Source organism: Hemitrygon akajei, chromosome 21, assembly GCF_048418815.1.
Source record: "Hemitrygon akajei chromosome 21, sHemAka1.3, whole genome shotgun sequence".
Lineage (NCBI taxonomy): Eukaryota > Metazoa > Chordata > Chondrichthyes > Myliobatiformes > Dasyatidae > Hemitrygon > Hemitrygon akajei.
The window spans coordinates 32,358,370-32,377,715 of record NC_133144.1 but is presented as its reverse complement, the minus strand read 5'-3'; the positions used below and the strand labels follow the sequence as shown (position 1 = coordinate 32,377,715).

At 42.6% G+C, this 19,346-nt stretch overlaps 2 protein-coding genes across 4 annotated transcripts in view; both read left to right on the top strand.

The window, feature by feature from the left end:
• The window catches only part of pik3ap1 (phosphoinositide-3-kinase adaptor protein 1), a 147,112-nt gene extending 128,991 nt beyond the window's left edge, over positions 1-18,121 (top strand). For 2 of the 3 annotated variants that reach the window (XM_073025105.1, XM_073025104.1), the window contains 4 exons: positions 4,436-4,591; positions 6,718-6,788; positions 7,852-7,952; positions 14,072-18,121. In XM_073025105.1, the coding sequence (XP_072881206.1) occupies positions 4,436-4,591; positions 6,718-6,788; positions 7,852-7,952; positions 14,072-14,135 (392 nt within the window). In that variant the 3' untranslated portion in view covers positions 14,136-18,121. The remainder of the gene's footprint in view (positions 1-4,435; positions 4,592-6,717; positions 6,789-7,851; positions 7,953-14,071) is intronic. The other variant, XM_073025107.1, reaches the window with a different exon arrangement.
• Positions 1-19,346, top strand: part of LOC140714474 (fatty acid-binding protein, intestinal-like) — a 559,271-nt gene that overhangs the window by 498,685 nt on the left and 41,240 nt on the right. The window lies entirely within an intron of this gene.

The window sequence follows — 19,346 nt, the reverse complement described above, 5'->3', positions numbered from 1 at the left end:
CGGTCCCAGCACCGAACCTTGCGGTACCCCACTGGTCACAGTCTGCCATTCCGAAAGGGACCCAGTAATCACTACTCTTTGTTTCCTGTCAGCCAGCCAATTTTCAATCCATGTCAGTACTCTGCCCCCAATACCATGTGCCCTAATTTTGCCCACTAATCTCCTATGTGGGACTTTATCAAAAGCTTTCTGGAAGTCCAGGTACACTACATCCACTGGCTCTCCCTTGTCCATTTTCATAGTTACATCCTCAAAAAACTCCAGAAGATTAGTCAAGCATGATTTTCCCTTCATAAATCCATGCTGACTCGGACTGATCCTTCTACTGCTATCCAAATGGGTCGTAATTTCCTCTTTTATAATTGATTCCAGTATCTTTCCCACCACTGACGTCAGGCTAACCCGTCTATAATTCCCTGTTTTCTCTCTTCCTCCTTTCTTGAAAAGTGGGACAACATTAGCCACCCTCCAGTCAGCAGGAACTGTTCCTGAATCTATAGAACATTGGAAAATGATTACCGTATTTCATTGGTTTTCTCAAACTATGTTATGTCTAAATTTGGAGAAAATTAGAAGTGTCGTATATGACCCTTCTATTAAATTTGAAAAGATTTGGAGGCCATTTATTCAATATTTTCACATGATGTAATTTGACCCTGTTCCAATCCTATTTATTTTTCCGGTTTTGATTATATATATATATGTTGAGAGGATCGGAGTTGGGGACACTGATGATTTTGTATTTTTTTTATAGATACTATGAACAGCCCATTTTTTTTCTTCTTTATTTTTTTTCTTTAATAGTTAGTGGTTAGTTTGTTAGATTAGTTTTTCTTAGGGCATTAATTTTTTTTTCTTTTTCTCTTTTCTGTTTTTTTTCAACATGATTTACCTAGTTTTTTTTGTTTCGTTTATATGACATTTGTATCATTCATGACTTGGGAAGACTTAACTATATTATACTTATTGCTTGTGTATCCTTTTATGTTCATTTTAATTTTGTAAGTTTGTAATCCCATTATCTATGTACTAATCTTATCATGTTGTTATTAATAATAATAATAATAATAAAAAGATTGAAAAAGAAAAAGGAAAATGATTACCAATGCGTCCACGATTTCTAGAGCCACCTCTTTAAGTACCCTGGGATGCAGACCATCAGGTCCCGGGGACTTATCAGCCTTCAGACTCAACAGTCTATCTAACACCGTTTCTTGCCTAATATAAATTTCCTTCAGTTCATCCTTTACCCTAGTTCCTTTGGCCACTATTACATCTGGGAGATTGTTTGTGTCTTCCCGAGTGAAGACAGATCCGAAGTACCTGTTCAACTCATCTGCCATTTCCTTGTTCCCCATAATAAATTCACCCGTTTCTGTCTTCAATGGCCCAATTTTGGTCTTAACTTTTTTTTTGCTATTCACATACCTAAAGAAGCTTTTACTATCCTCCTTTATATTCTTGGCTGGTTTACCTTCATACCTCATTTTTTCTTGGCGTATTGCCTTTTTTGTTATCTTCTGTTGCTTTTTAAAAGCTTCCCAGTCCTCCGGTTTCCCGCTGATCTTTGCTATGTTATACTTCTTCTCTTTTATTTTTATACTGCCCTTTACTTCCCTCGTCAGCCATGGCCGCCCTTACTCCCCTTAGGATCTTTCTTCCTCTTTGGAATTAACCGATCCTGCACCTTCTGCATTATTCCCAGAAATACCTGCCATTTTTGTTCCACTGTCTTCCCTGCTAGGGTATTGTTCCATTGAACTTTGGCCAGCTCCTCCCTCATAGCTCCATAGTTCCCTTTGTTCAACTGTAATACTGCCACATCCGATTTTCCCTTCTCCTTCACAAATTGTAGGTTAAAACATATCATATTATGGTCACTACCTCCTAATGGTTCCTTTACCTCGAGATCCCTGATCAAATCCGGTTCATTGCACAACACTAAATCTAGAATTGCCTTCTCCCTGGTAGGCTCCAGTACAAGCTGTTCTAAGAATCCATCTCGGAGGCACTCCACAAACTCCCTTTCTTGGGGTCCAGTACCATTCTGATTCTCCCAGTCTACCTGCATGTTGAAATCCCCCATGACAACTGTATCATTACCTTTGCGACATGCCAATTTTAACTCTTCACTCAACTTACACCCTACATCCAGACTGCTGTTTTGGGGCCGGTAGATAACTCCCATTAGGGTCTTTCTACCCTTAGAATTTCTCAGTTCTAGCCATACTGACTCTACATCCCCAGATTCTATGTTCCCCCTCACAAGGGACTGAATATCATTCCTCACCAACAGAGCCACCCCACCCCCTCTGCCAGTCAGTCTGTCCTTTCGATAAGATGTATATCCTTGAATATTCATTTCCCAGGCCCTGTCCACTTGAAGCCATGTCTCAGTTATTCCCACAACATCGTACTTGCCAATTTCCAACTGAGCCTCAAGCTCATCTACTTTATTCCTTATACTTAGTGCATTCATATATAATACTTTTAATTCGGTACTCCCCTCTCCTTTCATATCAATTCCTATTTCACTTGGCCATACTGTATGATCTCTTCTCTTATTTTGCGTCAGTCTTCACTGTGGAATACATTAGCAGTATGCTGGAAGTTCCAGGTGTCGGGTCATGAAGTGTGTGAAGTTACCATAACTAGAGATAATGTTCTTGGGAAACTGAAAGGTTTGAAGATGTATAACTCACCTAGACCAGATGGTGTACACCCCAGGGTTCTGAAAGAGTTGGCTGAAGAGATTGTGGAGGCATCAGTAATGATCTTTCAAGAATCACTAGATTCTGGAATGGGCCTGGAAGATTGGAAAATTGCAAATGTCACATCCCTCTTCAAGAAGGGAGAGAGGCAGAAGAACGGAAACTATAGACCAGTCAGTCTGACCTCAATGGTTGGGAAGATGTTGGAGTCGATTGTTAAGGATGTGGTTTCAGGGTACTTGGAGGCACAAGGTAAAATAGGCTCTAGTCAGCATGGTTTCCTTAAAGGAAAATCTGACCTGACAATCTGTTGGAATTTTTTGAAGAAATAACAAGCAGGATAGACAAAGGAGAATTGACTTGGATTTTCTGAAGGCCTTTGACAAGGTACCACACATGAGGCTGCTTAACAAGCTATGAACCCATGGTATTACAGGAGGGATTTTAACATGGATAAAGCAGTGGCTGATTAGCAGGAGGCAAAGAGTGGGAATAAATGGAGCCTTTTCAGGTTGGTTGCCGGTGACTAGTGGTGTTTTACAGGGGTCTGTGTTGGGACCGATTATTTTTATGTTATATGCCAATGATTTGGATGATGGAATTGATGGCTTTTTTTTTACAAAGTTTGCAAGACGATATGAAGATAGGTGGAGGAGAAGATGGTTTTGAGAAGGTAGAGAGACTAGAGAAGGACTTAGACAGACAGGAGAATGAACAAAGAAATGGCAGATGGATTACAGTACTGGGTCATGCACTTTGGTAGATGAAATGAAAGGGTTGACTATTTTCTAAATGGAGAGAAAATACAAAAAAATGAGATGCAAAGGGACTTGGGAGTCCTTGTGCAGTATTCCCTAAAAGTTAATTTGCAGGTTGAGTCTGTGGTGAGGAAGGCAAATGCAATGTTAGCATTTATTTGAAGAGGACTAGAATATAAAAGGAAAGATGTAATGTTGAGACTTCATAAAGCACTATTGAGGCATCATTTGAAGAATTGTGAGCAGGTTTGGGCCCCTTTTCTTAGAAAGGATGTGCTTAAACTGGAGAGGGTTCAAAGATGTTTCACAAAAATGATTCCAGGGTTGAATGGCCAATCGTATGAAGAGCTTTTGATGGTTCTGGGCCTGTATTCACCAGAATTCAGAAGAATGTAGGGTGACCTCATTGAAACCTATTGAATGGTGAAAGGCCTTAATAGAATGGACGTGGAGAGGATGTTTCCTATGGTGGGAGAGTCTAAGACCAGAGGATACAGCCTCAGGTTATAGGAGCGTCCTCTTAGAATGGAGATGGTGAGGAATAGCTTTAGTCGAATGGTGATGTATCTGTGGAGGCCAAGTCTTTACGTATATTTAAGGCAGAGGTTGATAGATCCTTGATTGGTCAGGGCATGAAGGGATATGGGGAGAAGGCTAGAGATTGGGGCTGAGAGGAAAAAATGGATCAGATGGTGAAGCAGACTTGAAGGGCCAAAGGGCCTAATTCTCCTATATCTTATGGTCTTATTATTGTTCTCTCCAAATCTGAATGATTGAATTTTAATGTTGGTACTCAGTGTGCATTGTGTACATGTTCGTAGTTGTGGAATATTCCCCTGGGTGATTTTTGGAGTCCTGGTTGCAAAGTTATTTATTTGCAATGTCTTTTATCCAGGGGCCATGTCAGATATGATCACCATTTTATTTCAAGTGTATTAAAACATAACTGTTGTGATGGCTACTTAGAGATGGAGATCACCCTTCCTGCTCGATCACAGGACATTTTAGACAGTGCAGAATGTGGAGTGTATGAAGCTAACCCCAGATTCATCTCGCCTTGTCCAATCCGAGAGGGGATACAACGGGGACAGTGGAATACAGGAAGCACATCCAGCACAGCAAGTATGAGCATGTTGATGGCAAATTTGGCACATTCTAACACCCTTAATCTTTCTTTAAATGATGGGAATGAAATACACTAACAGAGAGGAGGACAATCCACATTGCCTCTGCTAACATTCGAGAGACGATGATTTGGTGAAAATTATATTTTGATTCTTCCTCTGTCGTACTTATTAATGTAGCTTCCAGAATACCATAGCCAACTCACATCTCACACAGTTATCATTTGCTCGATGTAGATTTAAACCCTGAGTTTCAGATTGAACTAAATCGCTTTTGATCATTGTCAGGTCTGTCTCACCGTCATCCCCCTTTCCTTCTGGTCCCTCATTAGATCATCATTGAAACATCTACTACTCCCATTGCTGATTCTCAACACTTAGAAAACATTTCATCTACCTTCCATGAACTCCACTCTTCTACAGTGATCAGTTGTCTTACCCTTGTTGTGCTTGATTCCATTTGCTGAATTTACACTATACTGTCCATCACTGTCACTGTTTTGGGGACCTCTAGATAACTCCCAACAATATTTTCTGATGAAGGGTTTCGGCCCGAAACATCGTTATTACCTCCTCCCATAGATGCTGTCTGGCCTGCTGAGTTCTGCCAGCATTTTGTGTTTTTTTAAAATATTTTCTGCCTCTTTTTGTTTATTACCCAATTAGATTTGTTCTGTTATTTGAAGTCAAAGGTACCACACTTCCTTTTATATTTTGCTTCTCTTATAAAAGTAATAGTTAACATGACTGGGGTATGTAATTCCCAATCTTATTTACTTAGCAACAATGCCCTTTGATAATTATTAGATAACAACCATCAATTTCCAGTTGAGCCATTACTTTTTTCTACTTTAATGCTAATATCATGTTTATTCAGATAGAGTTTTGACTTTGTACCATGTTCCTTGCTCTGATTGCTGTTGGAGTTATGCTCCTGTTTCTGCCTTTTATTCCTTCCTGATACTCTCATATCATTCCTCATTTGCTGCCCTTCTCCATCACTTTGTCCTTTCGCTTAAACTCTGTCTCCACTTACAAGAGTTCCGTGCCACCACCTTATTGATTTTAAAGCTATATCTGCAGTTCCAGTTCTGCACAAGTCCTGACTCTTTGTGAACCCTGCCCCATTGGAACTGCTTCCTCTTTCCTCAGCATTGGTACCTAGGCCATTGAACTGAAATCCATTTCTTCCACACCACTCTTTGAACTTTCTGATCTTAGGGATCCTTTGCCAATTTGTAGGTGACTGTTAGTAACCTAGAGATTATCACATTTGCTTTATTATATCATGGACCTTCCAGCAGCATCTCATCTTTCACAACTAAATCATTGGTTCCTAAATGGACTGTGACAACAGGATCTTTCCCCTTCCAGTTCTGAGGACAGAGCCTTTGGGACCTGGGCTTAATGATGCAGAGAACATTGCCTACCCCACCCTTGCAAATACATCATCCTCTGTCATATTTCCTTCTGTTCTCTCCCACTTAAATACATTTCCAGTATATTTATATAATTCCTCCTGTTTGTGGAGATTTATAGTTTATCTCTTGAGTTTTGAAAGTTGGAGATGAGATGATGATGAGAGACTAGATTATTTGGAAGACTTTGAAATTAGGCAGAGTAGAAGATGTCAGGAAATGACTTAAAAAGAGAGATTGCAAACTAACCAAATGCAACCACCAGTATTTTTAACGTAACCCTCAGCCAAGGAGCATCAGGAAAACTTTGCTCCAACTTGATAAAAAAAATTAAATTGCTGAGTGAAGAAGACCCTGGATCCATCCAATCACCTTCTGGGATCCTGGTTGTTCTGTGAAACTTTAAAAGTGACATTCAAGTGTTAATTTCACTTTGAATGCCTCCTGCTGAACATGGTTAGCAAATACACAGTCTGTGGTCAGAACAGTGTGCGATGTCGAACAAACACGATTCAAATTCCGCAAGACCTCTTGTTTAACCTTCATTTAGCTTTATATTAAATCAAAACAGGATAATCCAGCTCTCCTTCCTTGAGTTGATTTGGCAGAGTGAGATTTGAGGTTTTTTTTTTGTATTCTTTGGCTAAAGTTCCACCTGTGAAGTGGCTCCCTTTCTTAAATCACATCTCCACTTCTGTCCGTGCAGGCAGCCTCAGCAGTCGATCCAGTACGCGGAGTGTCTTGAGTCTAAGTAGCGGAGCAGAGGGCGACAATGAGGTAACTCTTACTTGAATCACAGATCCCTTGGATTAGGATTAGGGAAGCATTTGATCTAAAGTGCTACTTACAGTCAGTTTTGTTCAGCCAGAGGTGGAGGCGGGAAGGGGGAATATGGAAGAGTTGGAGAGGAGGCTTATGGTAATGCTCGGAGTTCTAGTGGCCACCAGAAGGCTGACACAAGACTGAGGATCTAAGTGGCTGATGGCAAGGTTGAGAGGAGCATCATGACCACAGGGTTTTTGTGACCCATGACACTGGAAGGGTACTCCAGGGGACACCTTTAACTGAGTGAAAGAAGGAAAGGTGGGATGTCCCAGTAGGACTCTGGAGGTAGTCTTGCAAGTAGAAATGCATTAATTGAGGAAACTGAGCAAACAGCAGAAGAGGGTGGCATAGTCAACAAGGTTACTAGGAAACGGGGGGTTATGAGGGGTAATCTATCGTCACTAAGGAGGTCACTTTCAACCCTGAGAACACTTTCTGAGATTGATGATGAAGTGGGAGGTAAGGATGGCCTTTTCAAGGAGTGGATGATGGCAATAATTTTCAAATAGAAGACCATTGAACCTGAGGAGAGGGAACACTTTCTGATACTAATAAAGCAAAATCCATAGAGTGGAAATGGTGCAGAGATTTAAAGAGAGGATTTGTGGTTGGAATGAGTTCTGAGAAAATGATGTGGGAGGAAGATGATGAGGGGAGAGGCTGGGTGAAGGTCGGTCTTGGGGAGAAGGGGAGAGACAGCTGAAGGGATGCTTGATAATCAGTCAGGAGCACTGGTGTGATCTTGTACTCCCCCAACTCCCTACATCTCTGCAGCAATAAATTCAGAAGGAAAGAAAGTTGTGTGGACCCACTAGCCTGAATATAACTTTTATGGATGCTACATGGTCCAAGCACAGAGCTCCTTGCTCTTTATACGTTGTTGAAGATTAAAATGGGTGACTAGGAGAATATCTGGTGCCCTTTTAACACGACAGTCTACTGAAATGCCACATCACTCTCCCTAGTTTACCTGCAGTTACTAATGTTTTTCTTCTCTTGCTTTCATTGACACAAGGATAATGAACCAATGACCTGTGGGCCTACAAGATCTCGTCTGAGTCGACAGCGTCCACCGAGTTTGCCACCACCTCGAATTCCTCCCCGTGGACCATCCAGGTATCTGCTCATGACCCACCACAGCTCTGTAAGCCAGTTACTGCACTCATATCTGAACTGTTTCAAATTCAGCTAAAGACTCACCATTGTTCAGTTCTGTTAATATCCTTGTTGTGTATGGGACCCTCCCATAATTGTCCTCCATTCTGTGACTGGTTTACCCTTCAATGGCTAGTGATAACCTTGTTTTATTGTAGGTGGCTGAGTTAATTAATTACAGAATGTCCAAAGACAATGAGGGGAGAAAAGTGTTTGCCTTTTATACAGAAATTTCATGACTTCCATGAAGCATATAATACTGAGGCTTTATAAGGCATTGGTCAGAGCGCACTTGGAGCATTGTGACTGATTTTGGGCCCCTGGGGAGTAACCGTTACTATCTTTTTATCAATGCACCATAGAAAGCATCGTATTTCAATGCACGCTTGCTCGGTATGCAACTGCTCTGCATGTAACCACAAGAAACCTCAGAGAGGTGTGGACACAGACGTGTGAACCAGCCTCCCCTCCCCTACAATTCTCTCAGTAAAGCAGTTAGTATAATCAAAGACCCCAGAAACTCTAGCCATTCTCTCTTCTCCCCCTTCGATCAGGAAGTAGATTTAAAAGAAAATGTAGAAAACCTACAGCACAATACAGGGCCTTTGGCCCACAAAGTTGGGCCGAACATATCCCTATCTCAGAAATTACTAAATTTACCTATTGCCCTCTATTTTACTAAGCTATCTAAAAGCCTCTTAAAAGACCCTATCGTATCCACCTCCACCACCGTTGCCGGCAGCCCATTCCATGCACTCACCACTCTCTGAGTAAAAAACTTACCCCTGACATCTCCTCTGTACCTACTCCCCAGCACCTTAAACCTGTGCCCTATTGTGGCAACCATTTCAGCCCTGGGAAACAGCCTCTGACTGTCCACAAGATCAATACCTCTCATCATCTTGTACACCTCTATCAGGTCACCTCTCATCCTCCGTCACTCCAAGGAGAAAAGGTCGAGTTCACTCAACCTATTCTGATAAGGCATGCTCCCCAATCCAGGCAACATCCTTGTAAATCTCCTCTGCACCCTATCTATGGTTTCCACATCCTTCCTGTAGTGAGGCGACCAGAACTGAGAGCATGTACTACCAGTTTCAGGGACAGCTGCTACCCTGCAGTTGAATGGTTTCCTGATATGATAAGATGGACTCTCAACCTCATAATCTACCTCATTATGACTTTGCACCTGATTTTTAATGCACTTGCTCTATTGCAGTTATATTTATTCTGCATTGGTATTGCCTTACAGCAGGGGTTCCCAGCCTTTATTATGCCATGGGCCAATACCATTAACCAAGAGCTCCATGGACACTAGGTTAGGAATCCCTATCTCAGAGGTATTGTTCTACCTCAGTGCAGTGTCTGTATGAACAGTATGCAAGACAAGCATTGTATCTCAGAACAGATCATAATAATAAACCAAGGCCAATTACATAAACCTTACCGGAGACCACAGACTGAGAAGTCTGGGCCTGTCTGCAAGGGTGGTGGAGTGGCTACAGTGAAAAGTCTTCAGAGCAGATTTAATGAAGAGAGAAACTGGCAAATGCGATGGAGATTGTACAGGGGGCTTAGTGAGCCAAGATTTAGAGTCGTACAGTATGGAAGCAGGCCCTTTGGCCCATCTGGTCCATGCCGACTAACCACTTGCCTGCATTTGGCCCATAACCATCTAAATCTTTCCTATCCATGTAGCTGTCCAGGTAACTTTTAAAAATGGTTAACCTACTGTATATGCTTCAAACACATCCTCTGGCAGCTCATTCCAGAAACACACCACTCAAAGTATCCCCCCCACCCCCGCCCCCAAGTTGCTATTAAATCTTTCCACTCTCACCTTAAACCTACATCCTCTAGTTCATGATACCTTAACTCTAGGGAAAAGACTACATGCATTAACCCTATCACTACCCCTCGTGATTTTTTACCTCTCTCTAAGATCACTGCTAAATTCTCCACACTACAATGAAGAAGTCCCAATCTGCTCGTCCTCTCACCGTTACTCAGTCCCTCAAGTCCCCATAAATCTCTGAATTGTTGGCTTGCTGGCATTTTTTCTGTAGCAGGGTAACCAAATATGAACACAATACTCCAAGTGCTATGTTGAGATAGTTATGGAAGTCTATAAAAGATGTCTGTCACCATTTCCCATGTCCCTGAATCAGGTATTCAGTAAAACTACAATATTCCTTTAACCCTTGGGAATTTCATGGGGCTGGAACACCAGCTATTCTGAACTGTTACTCTAGCCATCCAACATACTTATATTTTTACTGATTTTGCATGTTATATTGTTGAATAATAAATGTTTCAGTGAACCTAGTGAGCTGAAGGGGAGCAGGAGCACTGCAGACCCCAGCTCTGCACACACGCCCACCCACCTTCCTGACTGCTCATGTTCCTGACTCTGATCTCGGCTTTGGCCGTGCACCCAGCCTACTCTCCAGAATGGCAGCTAATTCCAAACTAATAGGTCATGGAGTATGCAACACAGAAACAGACCCTTTGGCCCAGCTGGTCCATGCCAACCCAGATGCCCATCCAAGCCAATCCTATTTGCCTGTGTGTCCCACTAAACCTTTACTCTCCATGTTCAGTATCTGAACAAATATCCTTTAAATTTATTTTTTGTGCCTGTCTCAAGCCATTCCACAAGCAACTTGTTCCACTGTTTGGGTGAAAAATTCATTTCTTGGGTACATGTTAAAATTTTCTCCTCTCACATTATACCTATGCCCTTGATTCCCCAACCCTGGGAAAAATTCATCCCGCTAATGCCCCTTATACATCTCTATAAGATCACCTCTCAGTCCCCTGTGCTCCAAGGGAAAAAGTCCCAGCCTGTAACACCTCTCCCTGTAACTCCATCTCTCAAGTCCTGGCAACATCTTTGTAAATCTTTACTGCACTCTGTCCAGATTAGTAACATCGTTCAGAGTCATACAAAACAAAAGCAGAGACTTTGGTCCATCAAGTCTATGCTGAACTATTAATCTGCTTAGTCCCATCGACCTGCACCTGGACCCTTGCCCTCCATTCCTCTCCCATCCCTGTACCTATCCAAATTTCTCTTAAGTGTTAAAATCAAACCCACATTCTCCACTTGCACTGGCAGCTCATTTCACATTCTCACCACCACCTGACTGAAGAAGTTCCCTTCCTGTTTCCCTTAAGCATTCCACCTTTCACTCTTAACCCATGACCTGTAGTTGTAGCCTCACCTAGCCTCAGTGGAAAAAGCCTGGTTGCATTTCCCCTATCTATATACTTCTATCAAATCTCCCCTCATTCTCCTACGTTCTAGGGAATGAAGTCCTAACCTATTCAACCTTTCCCAATAACTCATGTTCTCCAGTCCTGGCGGCATCCCTGTAAACTTTCTCTGCACTCTGACAGTCTTATCACCATCTTTCCTGAAGGTTGATGACCAAAAGTGCACACAATACTCCAAATTGGGTCTCAAGAATGTCTTAAACAATTTCAACATAACGCTCTAATTCCTGTACTCACTACATTGATTTATGAAGGCCAATGAGCCAAAAGCTTTCTTTTCAACCCTTTCTAACTGTGACACCACCTTGAAGGGTTTATGGATTTGTATTCCCAGATCCCTCTGTTCTGTTGCACTCCTCATTGCCCTACCGCTTACTGCGTAAGACATACCCTGGCCGGTCCTCCCAAAGTACAACACCTCACACTCACCTGCATTAAATTCCGTCTGCCATTTTTCATTTGCTCCTACTTGCCTATACTTGCTATGCACCTCCTTCTTTTTCCTAACTGGATCCTCAATCTCTCTTGAAAATCAAGCTTCACTGAAGTTGTTATCCTTGCCTTTTATTCTGACAGGAACATACAAAGTCTGTACTCTCAAAATTTCACTTTTGAAGGCCTCCCACTTACCTAGTACACCTTTGCCAGAAAACAGACTGCCCAAATCCACACTTGCCAGATTCTTTCTGATAACATCAAAAAGATACCTTTCTCCAATTAAGAATCTCATCTTGAGGACCAGTCCTATCTTTATTTATAATTACCTTAAAACTAATGACATTATGATCACTAATGCAATGTGTTCCCCTACACAAATTTCTGTCACCTTCTGACACCTGCCCTGTCTCATTCCCTAACAGATCTAATATCACACTCGATTCTATATTGTGATTTAAGAAACTTCCCTGAACACATTTGACAAACTCTTTCCCATCCAACCCGTTTACAGTATGGGAGTCCCAGTCAATATGTGGAAAATTAAAATCACCTGCCATCACATCCTTGTGTTTCTTGCACCAGTCTGTGATCTGTCTACTATCCTGTTGGGTAGTCTATAATTTATTATCATTAACAAGGTCATACCTTTCTTATACTTCATTCGATGAACTTTGCAATCTGTCCTGTCTGAGCACTGCTGTGATATATTCCCTAACAAGTAATGCCACCCCCCACAATCCCTCCCACTCTATCATATCTGAAGCATCGGAACCCCAGAACATTGAGCTGCCAGTCCTGCCCCTTCCTGTTTCTGGCCTCACTAGCACATGGCATGAGAAGCAATCCTGAAATCACAGCTCTGGAGGTCCTGTCCCTTAACTTGGCACCTAATTCCCTGAACCCACTTTGCAGGAACATGTAACCCCTTCTACCCATGTCATGGTACTGATGTGGACCACAACTTCTGGCTGCTCACCCTCCCACCTGAGAACACTGTGGACTCAATCTGAGACGTCCCTGACCCTGGAACGCAGGACGCAACATACTATCTGGGAATCTCGTTCTTGTCTACTGAACCCCCTTTCTTTATCTTAACCAAGGAATCTCCTATCCCTACAGCTCACTACTTCTCCCTCCTTTCCTTCTTAGCCACTGAGCCAGACTCTGTGATCATTTCTCGCCAACGGTATCCGAAGTGGTATACCTGATGCTGAGGGGAGCAACCACAAGCATACTCTACAGTGGCTGTCTATCCCCTCTCCCCCCACGATGGTCACCCAGTTACCTTGGATGTAACTATCTCCCTGTATGCCTTGTCTACCAATCGAACACCCTCCTGAATGATCCAGAGTTCCTCCAGTTCCAACTCCAACTCATAAATTCAGCTGCAGCTGGTTGCACTTCTTGCAAGTGTAGTCATCAGTGACACCGGGGGTCTCCCTGCCTTCCCACATCCTGCAATGGGAGCATTCCACAAACTGCCTGGCATTCTTACCACTCTAAATGTGCAAGAAAGAAAAAAGAATAACTAACAGGGAAAAAAATCTGCCTATGCCTCTCCTCACCGAAGCCTTGATGAGCCAAAGCCTCAATTCCCCACTGGAGCACTGGCCCACTCACTAAAAGCTAACTTATTTTTATTGGATCTTGCCAACTGGCTCAATATGCACAATCTAATGTCTCATCATGAGCTGTGGCACGCAATATGTGCCAACTGCCCCCACTCGCTTCATTTAAACTCTCTCCCCCCCCTAACGCAATCCAATGTATCCTCAGGAACTGTGGCACATAAAATTATATTTTTCCTATAACAGTGTGACCAAAGCTAAACACAATACTCCAAGTGCAGCCTCCCAATCGTATTTACATAATCTACCCACTCCTATGTTTCTCATTGCCCTGACTACAGGCCGTTATGTGAAAAGCCTTTCTCACTACCCCATCGACCTGTTAGTCCACTTTCAGGGAACCACGTGCCTGAGCTCCAAGGTCCCTCTGTTCTACAACACTTCCCAGAGCCCTATCATTCTTTGTGGAAAAGCCCAACCTGGATTTGACTTTCCAGATACAAATTAAATGCTGTTTGACATTCTTCAACCCTCTTACACAGCCGATCAAGAAATCGCTGTGCATTTTAATAACATTCATTGCCTGCAATGCTGCTTATTTTGGAGTCTGAGTGAGCCAGGTGCCAGGACTATGGAAGTTTTCATGGTACTCAGCAGGTGAAGGGGGCAGAGAGGTAAATAGATTGAATTTGTCTTCATTTTCCATCTACACATGAGACTAGGCTGTTGTCGGTACCTTCCAGCTGTGGGATTCCATCACTAACCCTCCTATCCTTTAACCCTCCATTTGTTTTGCAGGAATCCAAACCAGCCATCAGTCAAGTCGACTCCTGCTCCTCCAGTGCCACCTAGAGGCCGATAGTCACACCTCAAGAACAACCAAGATCTTCTTGATGAATCAACATTCAAGTAACACACCTTCACCACCTAGAACAAGAAGTGTGGTTCATTCGAAGATTTACACCTTTGCAATTTGTTGCATTGTTGTTGACACAGCACGTAGGACATCTCTGAAGAATGTCAGCGTTTTATTATCTAGGTGTGCAGAACTACCAAATTGCTCGGTAAAACCATGGACATGAAGCTAAGAACGGCTATGTCAAATGCAAATGATACAGAGCTTGTCCGAATCTCAAATGAGCAACCATTCTCCTACTCGACCCTGTGTGTGTTGCAAAGGCCTCTTTCGTAGGAATGTTGAACAGATTTAGGACACATCGATTCTGCATTCAAGAAAAATCCAATGAGCATTTAAAATTTTAAATAACAAATGGTGAACTATTGGAAAGTTGAGGATTGTGGGGAACAGGCAGGAAGCTGGAGCTGAGAACAAAGTCTGATTAGACACATTAGTAAATGCAGGAGCTAGCTCAAGAGGCCGATTGGCCTACTCTTGTTCCTATTTCTATGTACTTAACATATTTAGCTGAATAATTTTGCACGATACAATCAAGATTTTTCATCTTCTGCTATTTCATGGCAGAAATCTAGATGGTTCCTCAAACCAGTTATTCTAAATACAAATCTATGGTGGGACATTTCCGGAACTCCCTAGTCTGTCTGAGAGATTTAGGCAAGTTCACCCTTAATATATAAATGGCTCTCAGAAATGTCTTTGGATAAAGGATAGCTGAAGACTAGTGTAGCAAGTTCATTTTTAATTATCGATCAACCATATATGAATACCCATGAATACAGTCAAATGAAACAGCCAAACACGGTACCAACAGTCATACACAGCAAAAGACACATACAGCACAGTATAAGATAACAGTAAACATGCAGTCACACAGTAGAAAATACAATATAGCTCAAGTCCCTGAGCAACATGTCCTGCATATTGATGGTGCGTGGATGATTGTTGGCAAGGGAAAGTGCTCAGCAGTCCACAGACTAACGTAATCCACCTTGTCTTCTGCTGAGCGAACACTGGAGGGCAGCACTGATGGGAGTGGCGTTCTCCAATCCAGCATGGTCACTGCACCACACCACCCCCGGCGTCTCCTCTCCTGGGTGGCTACAACTGACGACCCAGCTGCATCAGGCCTAGTCCGCGCGCGCTACAGCCAAGGTCACACAGCTTCCCAGCTGTTAGTCACACCAATAAATCAGTAAACCGGACTTTGAGTATACTACCTTGCCAATGTCCAACAGGGTCTAGCGATCACAAGAAAAGTGCTCAAGATAATCACTGGCTGTCAGACTTCACACTGGCTTCATGCACTGAAGCCTCTCTGTAGCAACACAGTCTGCACCAAGCCCGGCTCCTCCAGCTCCCTCACTATCGAGCAGCTTGCTGTTGGGGTAGATCTGCAGTACCTGAAGTTCTTAAAGTTCAGCACTGTCTTACAATTGTAAAAAGAAAATTTAAAAAAGACAAAGGCATCTTTGTTGGCCCCAGAGAGGCCACTGTGTCCAAGCATGCTGCCATCGTACAGGAGTGAGGATTGATACCCCCATGTTCGGGTTCAAAGGCATATAGTGACTGCATGTTGATGTTTTCCTAAGTAACTGATGAAACACTGATCAATACTAAGATGTGCCAGCAGGACAGTCTGTTGCTTTGTTGTAAACATTCCTTTCTGCAAGAAAGAGTAGTTCTTGTTCTGATCCTCTTCTTGGTTCTCTGTAAGCCCCTCACCTGTTCTATACCTAGCTGTTAATTCCTGCCTCACCCCAGGTGAATCTGGCTGGTTTCAGTGCTTTCTGTCGCTCTGGTAACTACGCTTCCCTGGTATACATCACTTTGAAATCTATGCCTAATGTTCTGGATTGATAATTCACTTTTTTGTAGTGCGAGGAAGATCTACTGTATTTTTCAGTTCACAGTCTGATTTGCTGCCTTAACACATGCCTGACAACTGAAATTTTTTTCTATAATCTGAATAATTTTTTACTTTGAACACAATCATCTTTGTAAAATATTTATATGACATACTCTGTTTTGAGTCTTTAGCAGAATCAGAAGCAGATTTATTATTATTGACATATAATGTGAAGTTTGTTATTTTGTGGCAGCAGTACAGTGCAGAGACAATGATTTATAAGTTACAAAAATAAGCAAATGATGCAAAAAAAAGTTAACAATGAGGTAGTATTCATGGGTTCATGGATCGTTCTAATGGCTGAAGGGAAGAAGTTCCACCGCGGGCCTCCAGGCTCCTGTACTTCCGCCTTCATGGTAGCAATGAGAAGAGGGCATGTTCTGAATGGTGAGGGTCCCAGTGACAGATGCTACCTCCTTGAAGCTTCCTTAGATGTTTTATCTGTTGATTTGGTGCTTATTTCAAAGAAAGATGTTAGTTAGACAGTAAACTCCCTCTCCCCTGCCCCACAAAGTGCTTGTGGCCCAGTTTTGCAGGATTATCCCAAATGGAACAGTGGAAAGTGACCCCCCCCCCCCCTTCCCTCCTCCATTTTTGTCTTGTGAGTTTGCCTGGCTGGTGTCACCATTCCCATTGTCCATCTACAGGACTGAAGAATGAAAGAGAGGACATGAAGCAGCAGCAGATGTTTAAAACAGTGGATGGATTCAGAAGCATTTAATAAGAGAGATTTGGGGGGTTCTATATTTTTTGAAAATAATGCCATTACTTTCGTTATGTGAGATTGCGTTTATGTACGTCAAAACAAATTGTATGCTCCAATGATCAAATTAAGATTCAACCTGAGGCACGTTGCTGTCTTTTTCATTAATTCATAGGATGTGGTCGCCATTTGCAATGTAAGGTCTGCTCGTTTGTCTTTGAGAGTGGTGAGCTGACATTTGTCTGGCAAGGGACATGGTGGCAGAGTGTTAGTGCTGCTGCCTCTCAGCTCTGAGGACCCGAATCTGATCTTAACTTCAGGTGTTGCCTGTGTGGGGCTCGCATGTTCTCCCTGTGATTGTGTGGGGTTCTCTTGGGTATTCTAGTTTCCTCACAAGTACCAAAGACATTTGCCACAATAATGGACTGCTGTAAGTTACCCCTTAATACAGGTTAAAGGGGTTGTGTGTGTGACAAAGCAAATTGTAGGGATACAGGGAAACGAGGAGAGTGGGAATGGATAAATGTAGAGAGTTTCCAAATTCAGTGAAGGAGTATTGAAGATTAAACTGGTGCGTAACCATTTGCTTCACCAAATAACAATATCTATGGGAGAGAAGAAGCAGTAGGGAAATGTGGGGTAATGAGACTGATGGGAAAAAAGGTGAGAGCTGGCATAGACTCGATGGGCCAAAAGGTTCCTTTTCGGACATAAAATTTGAGATATATAGGGCAGCTGGCTGAGCAACGTGGCTTGCGTGTGTTTGTTGATCTCATTTTCCAAGGCTGGAGGAGGTCACGAGCTGGGAATTTACTTCTTGTCAAAAGGACAGACGATAGCTGCGGGTCTTCTCACTGGGTAGGGTGGCAGAGCAGGTGCTGTTTAAGCCTTCCCCTGAATTATTTCAGCCTCTCTGTTGCTTGCTGGAGCTCTGCTCATCCAAATATCACTCTCTCATACTCCTGTCCTGCTGCAGCTGCGAAAACTTTGGGCACCAGGAGATGGGTTACTTGGATACACAGCCTCTGGCCTGTTCTTGTAGACATGCTGTTCTTTTAGATTTATGGCCTTTGGTGACACCTGATGTTGATAGTGGGGCATTTGATGAAAGTAATTGCATAGAATATGGTTAGACTTTGTGCACTTTATCTTCTTGTGTGGTCAGAAAGATTGAGATCATTAAGTATAACATGTTATGTTTTGAAATTCTGTGCACCAGTATTAAGCGACTGATAATACACAAATATTGTCTTATCTATCTGGAAATATAGATTTTAATCACAATGTTGCAGCCTTAGAAATTAAAATCATTTATCTGAACAGAGCAACGTGACCCTTTACTTGCAGTTTTTCACACATTCAGAAACTGTCTCTGCACACTTTCCAAAGCCGAACAGTCCATGTGATCCGTGGTAACGGGGATCTCTTCACACTTTTGTCAGACGTTGTTGTAAAAAAACATTGAGTCCAGGACTGGTGATTGCTGGTCTGGAGTTGACATAAATCAGGATATACATTTTGGATGGGCAAGAGCTTTGATATTTAAAGAGAACCTGTCAACAATGTGCTCCATCATGGATCCAACTGGGACAGAGGTGTAACAGACAAGCACAGACAGAGATAGACACAGACACACACCTCAGCAGGTCAGGCAGCACCTGTGGAGGGAAATACAAAGTCAATGGTTCGGGCCAAGACACTTCAGTCCTTATTTCCTCCACAGATGCTGCCTGACCTGTTGAGTTCCTCTAGCATTTTGTGTTTGTTGCTCAAGATTTCCATCAACTGCAGAAACTTGTGTGCCTGGGACAGAAGGTGCACCTGCTCTGTACAGCAGAGCTGTATTTCAACATGGCTATCTGACCACAGAGTCAAAGAGCTTAAAGATGTCTGTGTTATCCATACATCCACTAGTTCTCGGCTGTCTTCCCTTGCACTTGTCCTTCCAGTCCTCTCACCTCTCACACTCTGCTTAACATCTAATCCTTTGCATTTTTGGGTATCTGCCCCATCATGTTTGACTGTTGTGCCAGTATTTACCTGGTTAGGCTCCTGTCTCATTGTGCTAGATGAAGTTAATGCCAGCAGTGGTTCTTTTTGTAAAAACAAATGTTCTCTTCATATGTGCTACTGTCAACTGCCTTTACTGGCCAGGACTATCAACATGGAAGTAGACCTTTTGATGCAACTCGACCACGTGGACCAAAGTGTCTACCAAAGCAAGTCCTGTATGTCTGCAGTCGGTCCACATCCCTCTAGACATTTCCTGTCCATCTATCTGTCTAAATTTCTTTTAAACTGCAACACTTAGCGCTTGTCAAATTAATTTCCATCCGCTCTTCCTTAGTCCACCTTCCCCTTTGATTTAGATCTTGCTCTAGTTTCATATAACCTTCTTCACCTCCACTGTACAACTAATTTTGGTGTCATCTGCAAACTTACCAACTGTGCTAACTGCGATCTTATCCAAATCATTTATATGGATGACCGAAAACAGAGGACCCACAACCAGTCCCTATGGCACAGCATTAGTCACAAGCCTCCA